The 13,026-nt window shown below is 40.1% G+C and overlaps 1 protein-coding gene across 1 annotated transcript in view; it reads left to right on the plus strand.

Annotated features, from left to right (window-relative positions):
- The window catches only part of RCN1 (reticulocalbin 1), a 169,333-nt gene that overhangs the window by 79,885 nt on the left and 76,422 nt on the right, over positions 1–13,026 (plus strand). Inside the window, exon 2 of the mRNA XM_069223505.1 lies at positions 943–1,136. Coding sequence (XP_069079606.1) covers positions 943–1,136 — 194 coding nt within the window. The remainder of the gene's footprint in view (positions 1–942; positions 1,137–13,026) is intronic.

Below are 13,026 nucleotides of genomic sequence, written 5' to 3' on the forward strand. Positions count from 1 at the left end.
TGAGGTGGGTCGCAATTTGCGACCCCCTTGAGACTTGCGGCACTCACAGGGATGGTGGCCTGCTGGAGACCTCAGACCACCATGTCTGTGGCTGCTTTTAAATAAAGCAGTTTTTTTTTTGTAATGCAGCCCGTTTTCCTTAATGGAAAATGAGATGCATTACAAAAACGAAAAATGAAACATTTTTGTTTCATTTTCTCAGAGCAGGCAGTGGTCCATGCTCTGAAAAAATGTTTGCAGTGCCATTCACAACGGGGAAGGGGCCCCATGGGGACCCCTTGTGCTAGCTGCGATTGGTTTGGTTCACAAAGCAATCCTGCATTGCACTGCAACACGCAATTAGGAAGGGGACACTCCTTCCTAATTGCGACTCGCAAACCCGTTTTGCGATTCGGTAACCAGGTTACCGAATCGCAAAACTGTTTTTGTGCATTTCAAAGAGCAGTTTGCACGTCGCAAACAGCGAAATTCCTACATCTGGCCCTTAGTTTTTCTGCCAATCTTTACATAGCAGCAGGTGGAAGAAACTGTCTAGTAAAAGTGGTTTTAGAGCAGCAAAAACACGACTAAACATTTTATAAGGAGAATTTTTTTTAAAGGCTTTATTAATTTGATAAAATACTCAAAAAATGCGCTTAACTGTGTTGGGATTTCAGGTAAAAATCAATCGGTTTCTGACAATTCTGCATTTTAGTATTTGAAATTAAACATGCTTGCAGATAATTTGTTAATTTCTCACTTGGATGCATCTACTCTGTCAGCGAAAATGGGCGAAATAAATGCACACGTATTGTATTGTTTGTGTTTATTAAATTTTTGGGCTTATGGCATGCTGAGGTAAATATTCAATGCTGCTGTTTCTTTCAAACATTTATTGGCAAAATATCACAAGCTGCTATTTGGTGTGTTTTGATTTATAATTTATGTGTTTCTGTCTTTCAGAAAAATTGTTGAAAGGATAGATTACGACAAAGATGGTTATGTCACTGCTGAAGAACTGAAAAGCTGGATCAAAAGAGTGCAAAAACGATACATCTACGAAAATGTAGCTAAAGTATGGCGAGACTATGACACTGATAAAGACAACAAAATTTCCTGGGAAGAATACAAGCAAGCGACATATGGCTATTATCTAGGTAAAAGACTTGTCCCTTGTGAATGTAACTAACATCTTCTTTCCAAAATTACATTTTAACTGATACCTTGCAAAGAAAATAGTGTCTGATTTTCGTGCTTATTTGGGCAGTACACAAAATATGCTTTGACCTGTATGTCCACTGAGACAATGTGTTCTAAACCTTTCATTTTCTTTCTGAACGAATACCCCCATGCATTACAAGTCAATGCAACATCTATAATGGTAAAACAGTGGTAGTAATTGTTATGGCAGTATTGGTGGTCGGGTACTTTCAATGGTGGTGAAGCAATGCATTCTCAAGATCTCAAAAGGTGTTGCGTTGGCACTTTATAACTTTTTGAGAAACATTACCATGTGGAATAGCCACCAGGAGCTCAGCACTGGAAAAATGAGCAGTATTGTAGCATGGGCAGCTCAGAGTAGAAGCCCCAGACAACTGGGAACTACGGAGAGAAGGGAGCAGGGTGGAAGAGGAGCTGGGTTCACTGTGAGAAGCAGTGCAGAAATACTTAAAAAGGCAGAGCAGGTGCCAGGATATAAATATATATAGTCGCTCTGTTGGTACTGTCTTTATATTGAGGGGTGAACTTCCCAAAGGCCCCTTCTTTTTATATGTGTATATATTTGTTGTCATGGTTTCTATTTTATATAAAATATGAGTTATTATATATATAATATATATACATATATATGTGTGTGTGTATGTTCACTGAAAAAACAAAGGTTACAGGGACGTCATAGTTGGTAAATACATTTTCTTAAAATACAAATTCACTAAAAAACTAAAAGTTACAGGGACGTTATAGTTAGGCTCACATTTGAAAGGTACAAAACCTTAGAAATCCAGATGGGGTCCTCAGGTCGGTAATGACTCTGGGCGGGGACACTTACGCCCCATCCCCTTAAATTAAATTAAAAAAAAGGCCCAGGAGTGAGGTGGTTCCAAGGGCCGTAAAGTCTCACGGAGGGGAGCCGGGTGCTCCCATCCCCTCCTTGAAATTAAAAAATTGGCATGTGGGGATGGGGTCCCTGAGGCCTGTAAAAACAAGGGGGCTGGGGAACACACCCTTCCCAGTGCTTAGAAAAATATGTCTCATGTGGGCAGCGGAATGCAAAATGAATAATAAATTAGCGGTAGGAGTTGTTAATTTACTATTCACTGTTTATTTGACAGAGCGCCACATAATGCCCTAGAGCGCTTTTTGGTTTATATTTGTTTGAGCTTGGTGGTGCCCCTAGAAAAGGGAGGCGTTACCACCAAGGATTTTTTTAATGTTTTTAAGGGTTGCAGGAAATCAAGTACCACCCCGTCCCCCAACAAGATAAAAAAAAAAAAAAACATTTGTTTCCTGGGTCAATAGATCTGTCACCCCAGAAGAACTTACAATATTTTTTTAAAGCACTCCTAGCTGGAGCGCTATGATTATCAGCTGGCGTGAACGTCCCAATTGTGTTTTTTTATTTTTTTATGACTGCATTTTCTGGATTGAAAAATGTTAAAAGAAATATTCTCCGGTTTTATTTAAAAAACAAAAATGTCTATGACTATTTATTTTAAAAAATTTCACCCACAAACCGTAATAATAAACACTTTGTTAAAACAAAGGGCCGTCATTTTTTAAAAAGAAACTTTATTAAACTTTTTTTCAAACATTTTATTAAGTTTTTCAAGAAAGTACAGGACATCATACATAAAACTGATTCAAGGCATAGGTTTGTGGTGTGCACATTTTTGCATGTAGCATCACGTGCTCTATACAGTGTCCACCGGGATGGAAAATATACAGTTCTCAAGTAGACAAGACCTCCAAGTATTAGCTGAATTATTAGGGTTTGAGAAATTCACAACCATATGCACGTCCCAAGGTGATGCTAGTTGACCGCATGGAGGTGGGGGTCTTGTAGTGTAAGTGAAAACTGTGAGCACCTTATATAGAAGACAAAACAGGTACAAGACTACATGTAGCTGTTCACAATCCTGGTGTTACTGAAACAGAAATGTAATCGGTGACCTACATCCATATGGAGGATATTAAGAATAGATAGAGTTGGGGGTGGGGGTAGGGACATGGTCTCAGTAGGACCAGGTTAGGAAAGGAAAAGGAAGTGGGATATGTCTATAGGTAAGAAAATACATGTCTGCCAGATATAGATGGTCAGTCTCTTGCCGTATTTTAGGCATCAGAGAGTATTGTTTTTTTGTTTGTTACAAGGTAAGATGAATATAGTCCTGGATTTTGATGGTTTGGAGAGGTAGGAACAATTCTACTGAGGTTTTCTCTTCTGTAGGTATTTGTCAAGGCTGTTCCACAGTTTCTCTAATCTATATAGTGAGTGTGATTTTGGGAACACAATATTGTCAGCGCTAATTGTAAAGCATAGTAAGTCCTACCATTTCTTAAATGAGATCAGGGTTTTTGTTTTCCACTCTAGTCCCTAGAGTCAGCAAAATGTCTAAGAGCAGCAGGTCTGATGGATCTAGGTTAGTCAGGCTAGAATAGGCATAGATACCTAGGGCAATTGTATGTAAGACTAATTGGAGGTAAATTCTAACCATGACTCGGAGCAGGTCCTGTATATGGGTCCAGAGGGGGTGTACAAATCTACAGGTGTAAAGCATATGTTCTATATCACCTTGTGTGGTGTTGCATTTCTAGCATAGGTTGTTTGTGAGTAGACCCAATTTATGGAGTCTTGTTAGTGTCCAGTACGTATTGTGTATGGACCAAAATCAGGTTTGAGCAAGAGCTGGGGTGAATTTTGCAGAAAATTTAGATTTCTAGGTACTTCTCCAAGTTGAACCAGTCGGGATGAGTTTGTGGCAAGAGAGACTGTAGATCCTCCCATTTTTTCTTCATCTGTTTCGGTAGGTAATTCTTTGGATGTTCGGGAATCTTGTATAATTTGGGTACTGTGTGCCCCAGGGCTTTGTTCACAGAGTGTGATGGGGGAGGTCAGGGGTATGAGGATGATCTAGTTTCCCGAGAGCAGATTTGAGTTTCAAGAATTTATAAAAAATCCACTGTAAAATAAATTTGGGGAACAGGTGTTAAACAGGTCCTTGATTTTGGATAGTGTGCTGTTATTGTTCATTGCCATTGAGGCTTTAGTGTCTTTGGTGTATCAGAGATGTTTTAGTGAGTTGGACTGCCATTTTAAACCTTATTTCCCTATTAGTTTCGGTATAGAGTGAATACTTTGTGGTAGACTCTTGGTTCCCTCTATGTACAGTGTCCAAAGACAGCAGAATATTTAGCAATCTCATCCATAATCTCTGTAATACCTCTGTTTGCATCCTCTGTGAATATGAGAACATCATCTGCGTAGGTTGTAATCAGTTGTCTACCACTTGAAAAAGTATTCCTTTAATAATGGAGGTATTATTCAGGGCTGGCAGTAATGGTTGTATTACTAGCAAGAACAATAAGGGGGACATGGGACATCCCTTGCGAGTACCCTGGGAAAGTTGAAATGTGGTCAACATATGGCCATTAGTCTGTACCTTTGCTTCTGGGAAGGAGTAGAGAACCATTACCATGTGGATAATATTGTTGGCTAGTTCGGATTTTAACAGGGTTGCATGTAAGAAGATCCAGGAGACTTTATCAAATACCTTCTCTGCATCCAGTGCCAAGGCAGCAGTTGATGAGTTTAGATTTGTGGCATTTTCAATCATGGGGAAGAATTGTCTTATGTTATGCACTGCTAGTCTCCCTTTTAAGAATCCAGTCTGGGCAGGGTGGATTAGTTTTGAAATAGGTTTCCCCATCTGCCCTCCAGACTTTTTGCAAATAGCTTGCAGTCACTGTTGATTAGTTTTATGGGTCTGTTGTTTTTGGTGTCTATTTGGTCTTTCACTTTTTTTGGGATGACCTCTATAGTTGCATTGGTTGCTGTACCAGATATGGCACCTTCTCTGGCAAAGTGTTTACATAGTGCGCTCGAAGGTTCTAGAACAACATCTGTGAATGATTTATTAAATGAGCTAGAGTAGCCATTAGGTCCGGGAGCTTTCCCTGATTTGAGTTTCTGGATAGCCTCTGTAATTTCCTTCTCTTCAATTGGTTTGTTGAGGACTGTATAGGCAGACGCATCAATGTTTGCAGTATGCACATTCTTAAGATAGTATTTACAATCCTCAATAGATATGTCTTGCTTTTGATTTATAGAGATTAGAGTAAAACTCTTGAAATGCCTTGATTATGTGATCGGTTGACTTGAGTACTTTCCCACTTTTATTTCTGATTGCATGAATTGTGGATCTGCTTTTTGTGAATTTGAGATAATTTGCTAGACTATTTTCCACTTTCGTCTTCAAGCAAGCTTTTTCTGCTTTATTGATGTCAATCCATTTCTGTGTGCCTTCACTCAGGACCTTATTATATTCATGTTGGAGTGTGCATACATTTTGTAGGAGGGATAAACCCCTAGAGCATCTTAAGGAGTTTCTAATTTCATTTTCCAGTTCTGAAAGTTTTGTAGTTTTTTTTTAATTAACTGATCTGTTTTTGATTGGCATCCGGTTTATTGTAGTCTGATGCTGGCTTTTAGTGAATTCCATCTGACAACTGGTGAGGTCACTGCGGGATCGTTTTCTTCTAGATAGTGAATAATTGCCTTGTGATTTTAGTTTTTGAGGATAGGGCCATCTAGTAAAGAGTCATTGAGCCTCCATTGTTTTAGTGGTGTTGTGTTCTCACCTATGTCTACTTCCAGAGAGATGCATGCATGATCGGAGACCACGATCTGTTCAATCCTGGGATTGGAACTCCGGAGAACTACATTCTTGTCCACTAGCATATAATTAATTCTAGAGAAGGTATGGTGTGGGTTTGAATAAAACGTGTAATCCATGCCTTTGGGAATATAAAGTTGCCAGATGTTAATGAGACTGTGATTGTCACATACCTTTCTGATATGGGAGTGCTAGTGAGGGCCTATATATTACCCGGGACCCTATCTAAATTCCCATCCATTGGGAAGTTGAAATCACCACCTAGTATGATATCAAAGTCCTTAAGAAGGTCAAATACAGTTTTATTTAGAGATTTCCAAAACTCAAATAAATTGTCTGTAGGAAGCATATTATTAATGTACTACACTATATTTATCTCATCTTTCCTTATCCCAGCTTTCACAATCAGCCATCTTTCCTCAGTGTGATGGGAGCGTGATAGGATTGTGATCCCTGATGACTTTCGAATGATTAATATTGTCCCATTTGTTTCCTCAGTGGTGCTGGAGATTGAATGGAATCAGCTGTTCATCAGGGATTTAGTTTGATGACTTTTAAATCAATTCTGTTTTCTTGTATTAAGATTATCTCACCTTTCAAACTGTGACTTCTGTCTCTTGACCAAATGGTTGAAATGTTTGGTATTTAAGAATACATTTTCTAGATTGTGCTGAATTAGAAACTATATGGTTCTGTAGACCTGTGATTGGGGTGGGAATGAGAAGTTTTCCAACCCTAGAATTACTGTACCTGCAGGATGCAAATTTAATCTAATGCGATTTAGGAGGTAATGCATGTGTGGTGGTAGCAGCCCATGCTTGTGACTCAGATGATGTATTATGCAAGGCAGATAACCTAGTAAATTCTTAACATGGAGCTGAGAGGGTGGGAAAAGGCATAGAGTAGAGAGAAGCAAGTGTGGTGAAAGGGAAAGAGAGCAGTAACAACTACCCAAAATATCCTGAGAGTAGCCACCCACCATTACACCCATTCTAGAGGTGGTTTGAGGAAACAACTGCTTACCTATCTTTAAACAGGAACATGAAGCACCGCGACTAGGCACACCAATTTCCATGGACACCCCAGATGTGTTAAAAGAAAAGCATGAAAGTATGACAGTAACATAACGTTGTTCATGTATAAACCCGTTGATATGCTTGGGGATATGTTCATCTTATCATTATGCATTTTAACATAGGTCCTTTAATTTCAACAAATTTGTTAAAACTCAAATATTTTCATAGAAATACAGCATAAAACCACATTGGCATTAGGCAAATGCAGGCAAGCGGCAGAGTGGTTCAAGTGTCCCTGGATATCAATTGGTGTTAACCAGGTGCTAAAGATAAAATTGATATTCAGAATACTGTCAATAACAAGGGAATGACATGAACACAGACTATAAAGAATGATATATGTAGGGTGTTGGAAATGGCCCCTTTCTTCAGGGTCATCCTTAGTCTTCTTACCTTCACGCCACCATTGTTTGCTGATTTTTGTTTTGTTTTTTGTTGGCCTTAGGACTGTGGGTACTTTACCCCTGCTAACCTGTGCTAAAGTGCTTGTGCCCTCTGCTTAAATCATGGTAGAATTATCTTGTAAACAAATGGCATATTTGATTTATTTGTCAGCCCCTTGTAAAGTGGCACTACATGTGCCCAGAGTCTTTAAATTAAATTAAGGGTCCTGCAGCACTGATTGTGCCACCCACTTAAGTAGCCCATTAAACTTGAAACGTATCTCAGGCCTGCCATTGCAGAGACTGTGTGTGCATAACCCTTTTGCTATGCCCAAACCTTTCTTTTTAACATATATAATTCACCCCTACAGTAGACCCTGTATGAATGTAATTTCCAAATGAGAAGAGATAACTCCTTCAAGTTTGATGCCTGTGGAATCACAATTAATAAATCCTAACTTATGGTGAACTTGTATTTTAAATTGCAATTCCGAAAATGCCACTTTTAAAAAGTTGACATTTTCTTGCCTTAGCCACTTGGTGCCTGCAGCCTGTCTCTGGTCACTTGACTGGGTGAAATTGGCAGATGGGCTTTGTGTGTTCCCCCCAGACAGCCACACAAAATGGGAAGCTTAGGTGTGAGTTAATGGCCCATCACTGGCATAATGGGAGAGAGGAACTAGGCCCAGCGTCTCCTACACCTGAATAGGCTGTGTCCTGTTTCCACACAAAGGGCTGCATATCCCCTGTAGTTAGTCTTGAGACAGAGCAGGGAATGCAGGTCATCTGTGCACTTCAAAGGCATGCAGGTAGAAGCTTCTCCCCACTTTAGAGGCACAACAGTTTATAAAAGAACCTCAGACCCTACCATGTCAGTACACTTCTGAGCATGTGAATCCTCTGCCAGGAAGCAGGACAGCTGTGCTGCTGAAAGGACTGCCACTGTGCTGGAGTACAACTCTGAAGGAGCTTCTGCCTTGGAGTGCTGACCTGCTGCCCACTTGCCTGGGGAGGAGGAACTGGTCCTGCAACTGCATCTTGAACCCAGGATCCCAGAGTAACTAAAAGGGCTGGAATGCTGGCCTTCTGATCTAACCGCCAAGGACATAAGAAGGTTTTGGGCTTTTTGCTGGCCCTAATGGGTCTGTTTCCACTGAAACCGTGCTGCTCGCATGCAAAATCAGTGCGAGCGCTGCAGGTCAATATCTTCACACAGCAAGCAGCATCTGCCTATGTGAATCCCCAATGCAAGGCTCCAGCCTGCCCATCCGTGACTCCCAGTCTGCTCCTCGTGTCATGCCGACCATCGCCAGCAACGCTGCTCTTGCTCCCAGCGATCTGATTTGATACAAAAGGGACTCGGCACAAAAGTTGAGATGAGAAAATAAAACAGGACTAGCCCGGTACTGTATCTGACCCATGCTCCATCACGGTCACCTTGAACATTTGGATTCGACCTGGTCTAGTGCAGCCAGGTAGCTCTTTATGTCTTTTAGGCACTATAGAGCAGTTTAATGTTTAAAAACTATTAAGTGTGGTTACACTGATTGACTTTTTGTTGTTTTGGTCTTGTTTTATTTGCTTAATTTCGCTGTATTTTTCTAACCTGGTGTGGGATCTTTTTTGTGGTGTTTTCACTGTTTAACTGTTTGAAGTATTGCACATATACTTTACACATTGCCTCTGCCTGACTGCTCTGTAGCAAGCTACCAAGGGCTTGAGCACAAGTTAATTTGGGGTTGTTTGTGCCTTACCCTGACTAGGATTGTGGTTGCTGCTTGACCAGGGCCACACCCCAGTTAACCAGTAACCAAATTGCTAACATGGGGTGACAGTGATGGCTGAAGATTAGAACATATGCTGATTGTATGTACAGTCTGAAGAGGCTACTTTGAGAAGAAAGAAGCTGAGTCTCTCCTGGGAGGTAGGCTAGTGCAAAGTGACAGAGAAAATCAAAACAGGTATATGTAGTGTCAGCCACTTTGGATTCAACTTTGAGAAGATTAACAGTAAAGAAGAATGGATATGCAAACACACCACAGCGGATGAACACGGATTACGCATAGGTACAATGCTAATACATTGAGCAACAGTAATAGGGACATATCACCACCAGTACAGTGATTCCAATAACTGTTTTATAAGGCCATCTCTGTTTGTACTGACTTCAAAAGTAAGGATTGAAGCTCTTGGGGTTCACTGAAGATCATATGTTTTTTAGCAGTTGCCTTAATGCTAAAAAAAAACCTTCCTACAGGTGACCATGTCTTTTGAATAGTTTTCGGTAATGTCAATCTTAGCTCCATCTAATTGGAAATGCTGTATTTCCTTCATATGTACTGGTATTGTCTCAGAATGGCAGAATCTTAAAATTAAGGTTTGAAGGTCCGAGGTCTTGTTGTTCATGATGCTCCAGTTGCGTTGTCAGCTCTTCTAAATGTTGGAATTCTATGGACCTTCTCAACTTCAAATTATTTTTCAAAGTCGATGCCTAGTGTCTTTGGGATCCAGATTTTCCAAGAATTCTGTGCAGGAGTGTGTCTCATTCTGTCTCGTCAGGGAGGCCAAAGGTTCTCAGATTCCCCTTCCAGTTGCGATCTTCCATTTCAGTTATCTCTTTTGTAAGTGTAGCCATCTTGGATGAAATATTGCGGCTTTGTGTTTTTTAATGTTGTGACCGAGTCTCCGATTATACCCTCTGTTTCACTAATTCTGCCTGTAATGCCCTTCCTCTTGGTGTGAATATAGTTCTGCATAATGTTCGTATTACAGTGAAGCGCTCCTAGATGTTGTAGAATGATATCCATCTTAGCAGCAATGTCTGTCTTTCTTTTAATTGGGGACTTTGGTCTTTACCCATGGAGTCTGCCGTTGTAGAGATCTGTGAGCTTGTATCACTAGATATAGCGAGGCGTACTGCCCCCTGGGTGGTGTTATGCGCACATTGTGCGCCAAACGCTGTAGAGTTTGACTTTGATAAGAGAGCTGTATCACCCGACTCGATATTGGACTCACTGATATAATTATGATTATTGGGTCCTCTTTACATGTGTCACAGTTGAGGTGTGAGGAAGACGACACTTATTCAGCATGAATTATCTCTGCAGAATGCTGGGGCTAAGTTAGACATAGTCTTGTTACATGCAGTTGTGATACAAGTGAAGTGAACCAGACCCAATAAGAAGTGTGCTAGCTCTCATGCTCATTCCCTGATACAGTAAATAGAGAATAGCAAGGAAGCGATGCTAAGGGAAAGCACTTGTTGTGCAATGGAGTCTGAATCGCACTTGTGCCAGAAATACCTTGGAGGGTTGACCATTTGCGAGCCTCTGTTCTGTTTACAGATTACCACCGACTTTCGTGTGTGAAGTCTTCCATATCTGTCACACTTGTATCCCCTGCCAATGTCACGCTTTGTCGATCATGAATTGCAGACTGCAGAGGGTTGGGTATGGTTCTTGCCTCCTGTTGATTCCTGGAGAGGTAAGGTAATGACGGGCATGTTGCGCAACCCACTGTGGGAGAATCAATGAGTTGCACGGTATACCACTGGTTTTCTGGCGATCATACTCCTGTGTATTCCTTTCACATTACCTTTTTTACTGCCGCTTCTTGTCACTCATGGTGTGCTACAGTTGCTCTTCATCACTCACACTTCAGAGAATGTGACAGTGGAGGTATAGATGTATTCCCCATGTTGACACCTGGCGAGGTTAGGCAATGGTGGCCATGTTACACTGGCCCCTACAGAGACTTGTTGCAATGATCTGGCTGCTTGTTCAGAGTTACCAGCTGTAGGTTTTTGGCAGTTTGTCCTGCGGCCACCTTATTGAATCATAGTAGCCATCCAGTGTTGTTATCAATGTCACATAGCTCTAAAAGCTCTGTTATTTGAGTAGCTGGGGCTGAGCTGAGAGTTCAGGCGGCCATCTTGATGGGGCACCAGCCACTCCCCCTTATCAAACATTTTTATAATCACTATTATTAGACATTACATTGTGTGAATTGCTGAAATACACACAATTGTAAATATTAGTCATTTTTGGAGAAAGATGATTGATCTGCTTTATATATATTGATATGTTCACCCCTCAATAAAATCAATAAGCTCACTTTTTACAGCTTGGTCAGTGGTGTGAAATTTCATAAATATCTACTTGTCCATGGGACAGGTTACTTTATAAATCTACTTCTCCTGTAACAAAATCCCTTTGACGGCATGTAGTGCGATGTCAAATTATGGTAGCAATCTCATTATGTAAGAGCTCTGATAATAGCCTCTCTAATTATGCTAGGGCTCATACTATAGTAGGGCGGAATACTAACAATTCCATTATTTTGCCACCTTTCCGCAGATCTGCATACTGGGACTGGAGGTAGCAGTGAGCAATAGTTCCAGGGTTGGTGTGCACTTTTTTTTTTTTTTTTTAGTATAACCTAATTACTTGTATGTTTTAGGGGTTTTCACCAGCTTTTCTCTAATCTTTTCCCATATTGGTAAAGGTTGGAAATGTACTCCTTGACAAGGGCAGAGGTTAAATGTCTTCCAGGGTTGGAAAAAAAGTGATTAGAGGGAAAGTGAACCTGCTGAACAGATTTTTGCATAATCAAATCTATGCATGCATATTTGCTCATGCTAAAATGGAGTTCACAAATATTTTCTAGGAGTACAATTTCCTGGCCAAGTAACATAAATTTTTGTGAATTCCTGAAAGACATAAATCTACACTAACTCAAGGACTACACAAGGGGTGCGCATTTGACATTAAAAATTGGTAATTTAATTTTGTCTGGTGTTAACCAAGATCTTTCGTAATTAAAATGTTATTTCTATCTGCTGGCTTCACTGGACAGCATGCTTCTCTTTCATAAGGAGCATATCAGCATACAAAGTTTTGTACAGTGCCAGGAACTACTGTGGCAATGTGTGCTTTTTGAGACCAAAAAATGTTTTCTTTGTGCTAATGTTTGTTAAAATGGCGAGGGCCTGTCAGCTCCCACAACAATAAAGTTTTACAAAAATCATGTCAAAATAAGACACACATTTTCAAAACCAAAAGGCTGGCCACCAATGTTTGACCTATTAGCTTTGCCAATGCTTGTTTATTTTATTAATTCCCATAATCTTGTTGAAACTAGTTACACTGATTTTGCATTATGAATATTTTTTGTGAAATGCTACCATGTATAAACACGTTTTAATAAATGATTAATCAAAGAAATGGTGCCTAAATTTTACAGTAATTTAGCAAAACATTTTTTTCATAGTTTTTTGGGAACATTTTATTTTGAAAGCAAAGAATCATTAATCTTGCTTTCAGCGTCTAGAAATATTTGCATGAAATCAGAGATCATTCTGGGAGCATTATATGTAGCCTCATATTTTTACATTTTGGAAACGTTTAAACATTTTTATACAGGAACCCCTGTCAGTAATGCAGTTCAAGCTTATAACATTTCCTTAGAGGGCTCACCCTAATAATAAAGGCTTTGCGTTAATAAACCACAAATACAAGTTTGAATAGCATTAACATGTGGACACAAATATTACCTTAACTGCAGATAATGCCCTTCCCTGCTCCATAATGTCTTACAGTAAACTGGCAGCCAAAGCGTTTGTGCTGCAGAGAGTTGGGCCTACTTATCCCAAGGACACAAATAATAAATCTTGTTGTGCTTGATCCCAAACAGTAT

The sequence above is a fragment of the Pleurodeles waltl genome, chromosome 3_1, assembly GCF_031143425.1.
Source record: "Pleurodeles waltl isolate 20211129_DDA chromosome 3_1, aPleWal1.hap1.20221129, whole genome shotgun sequence".
Classification (NCBI taxonomy): Eukaryota; Metazoa; Chordata; class Amphibia; order Caudata; family Salamandridae; genus Pleurodeles; species Pleurodeles waltl.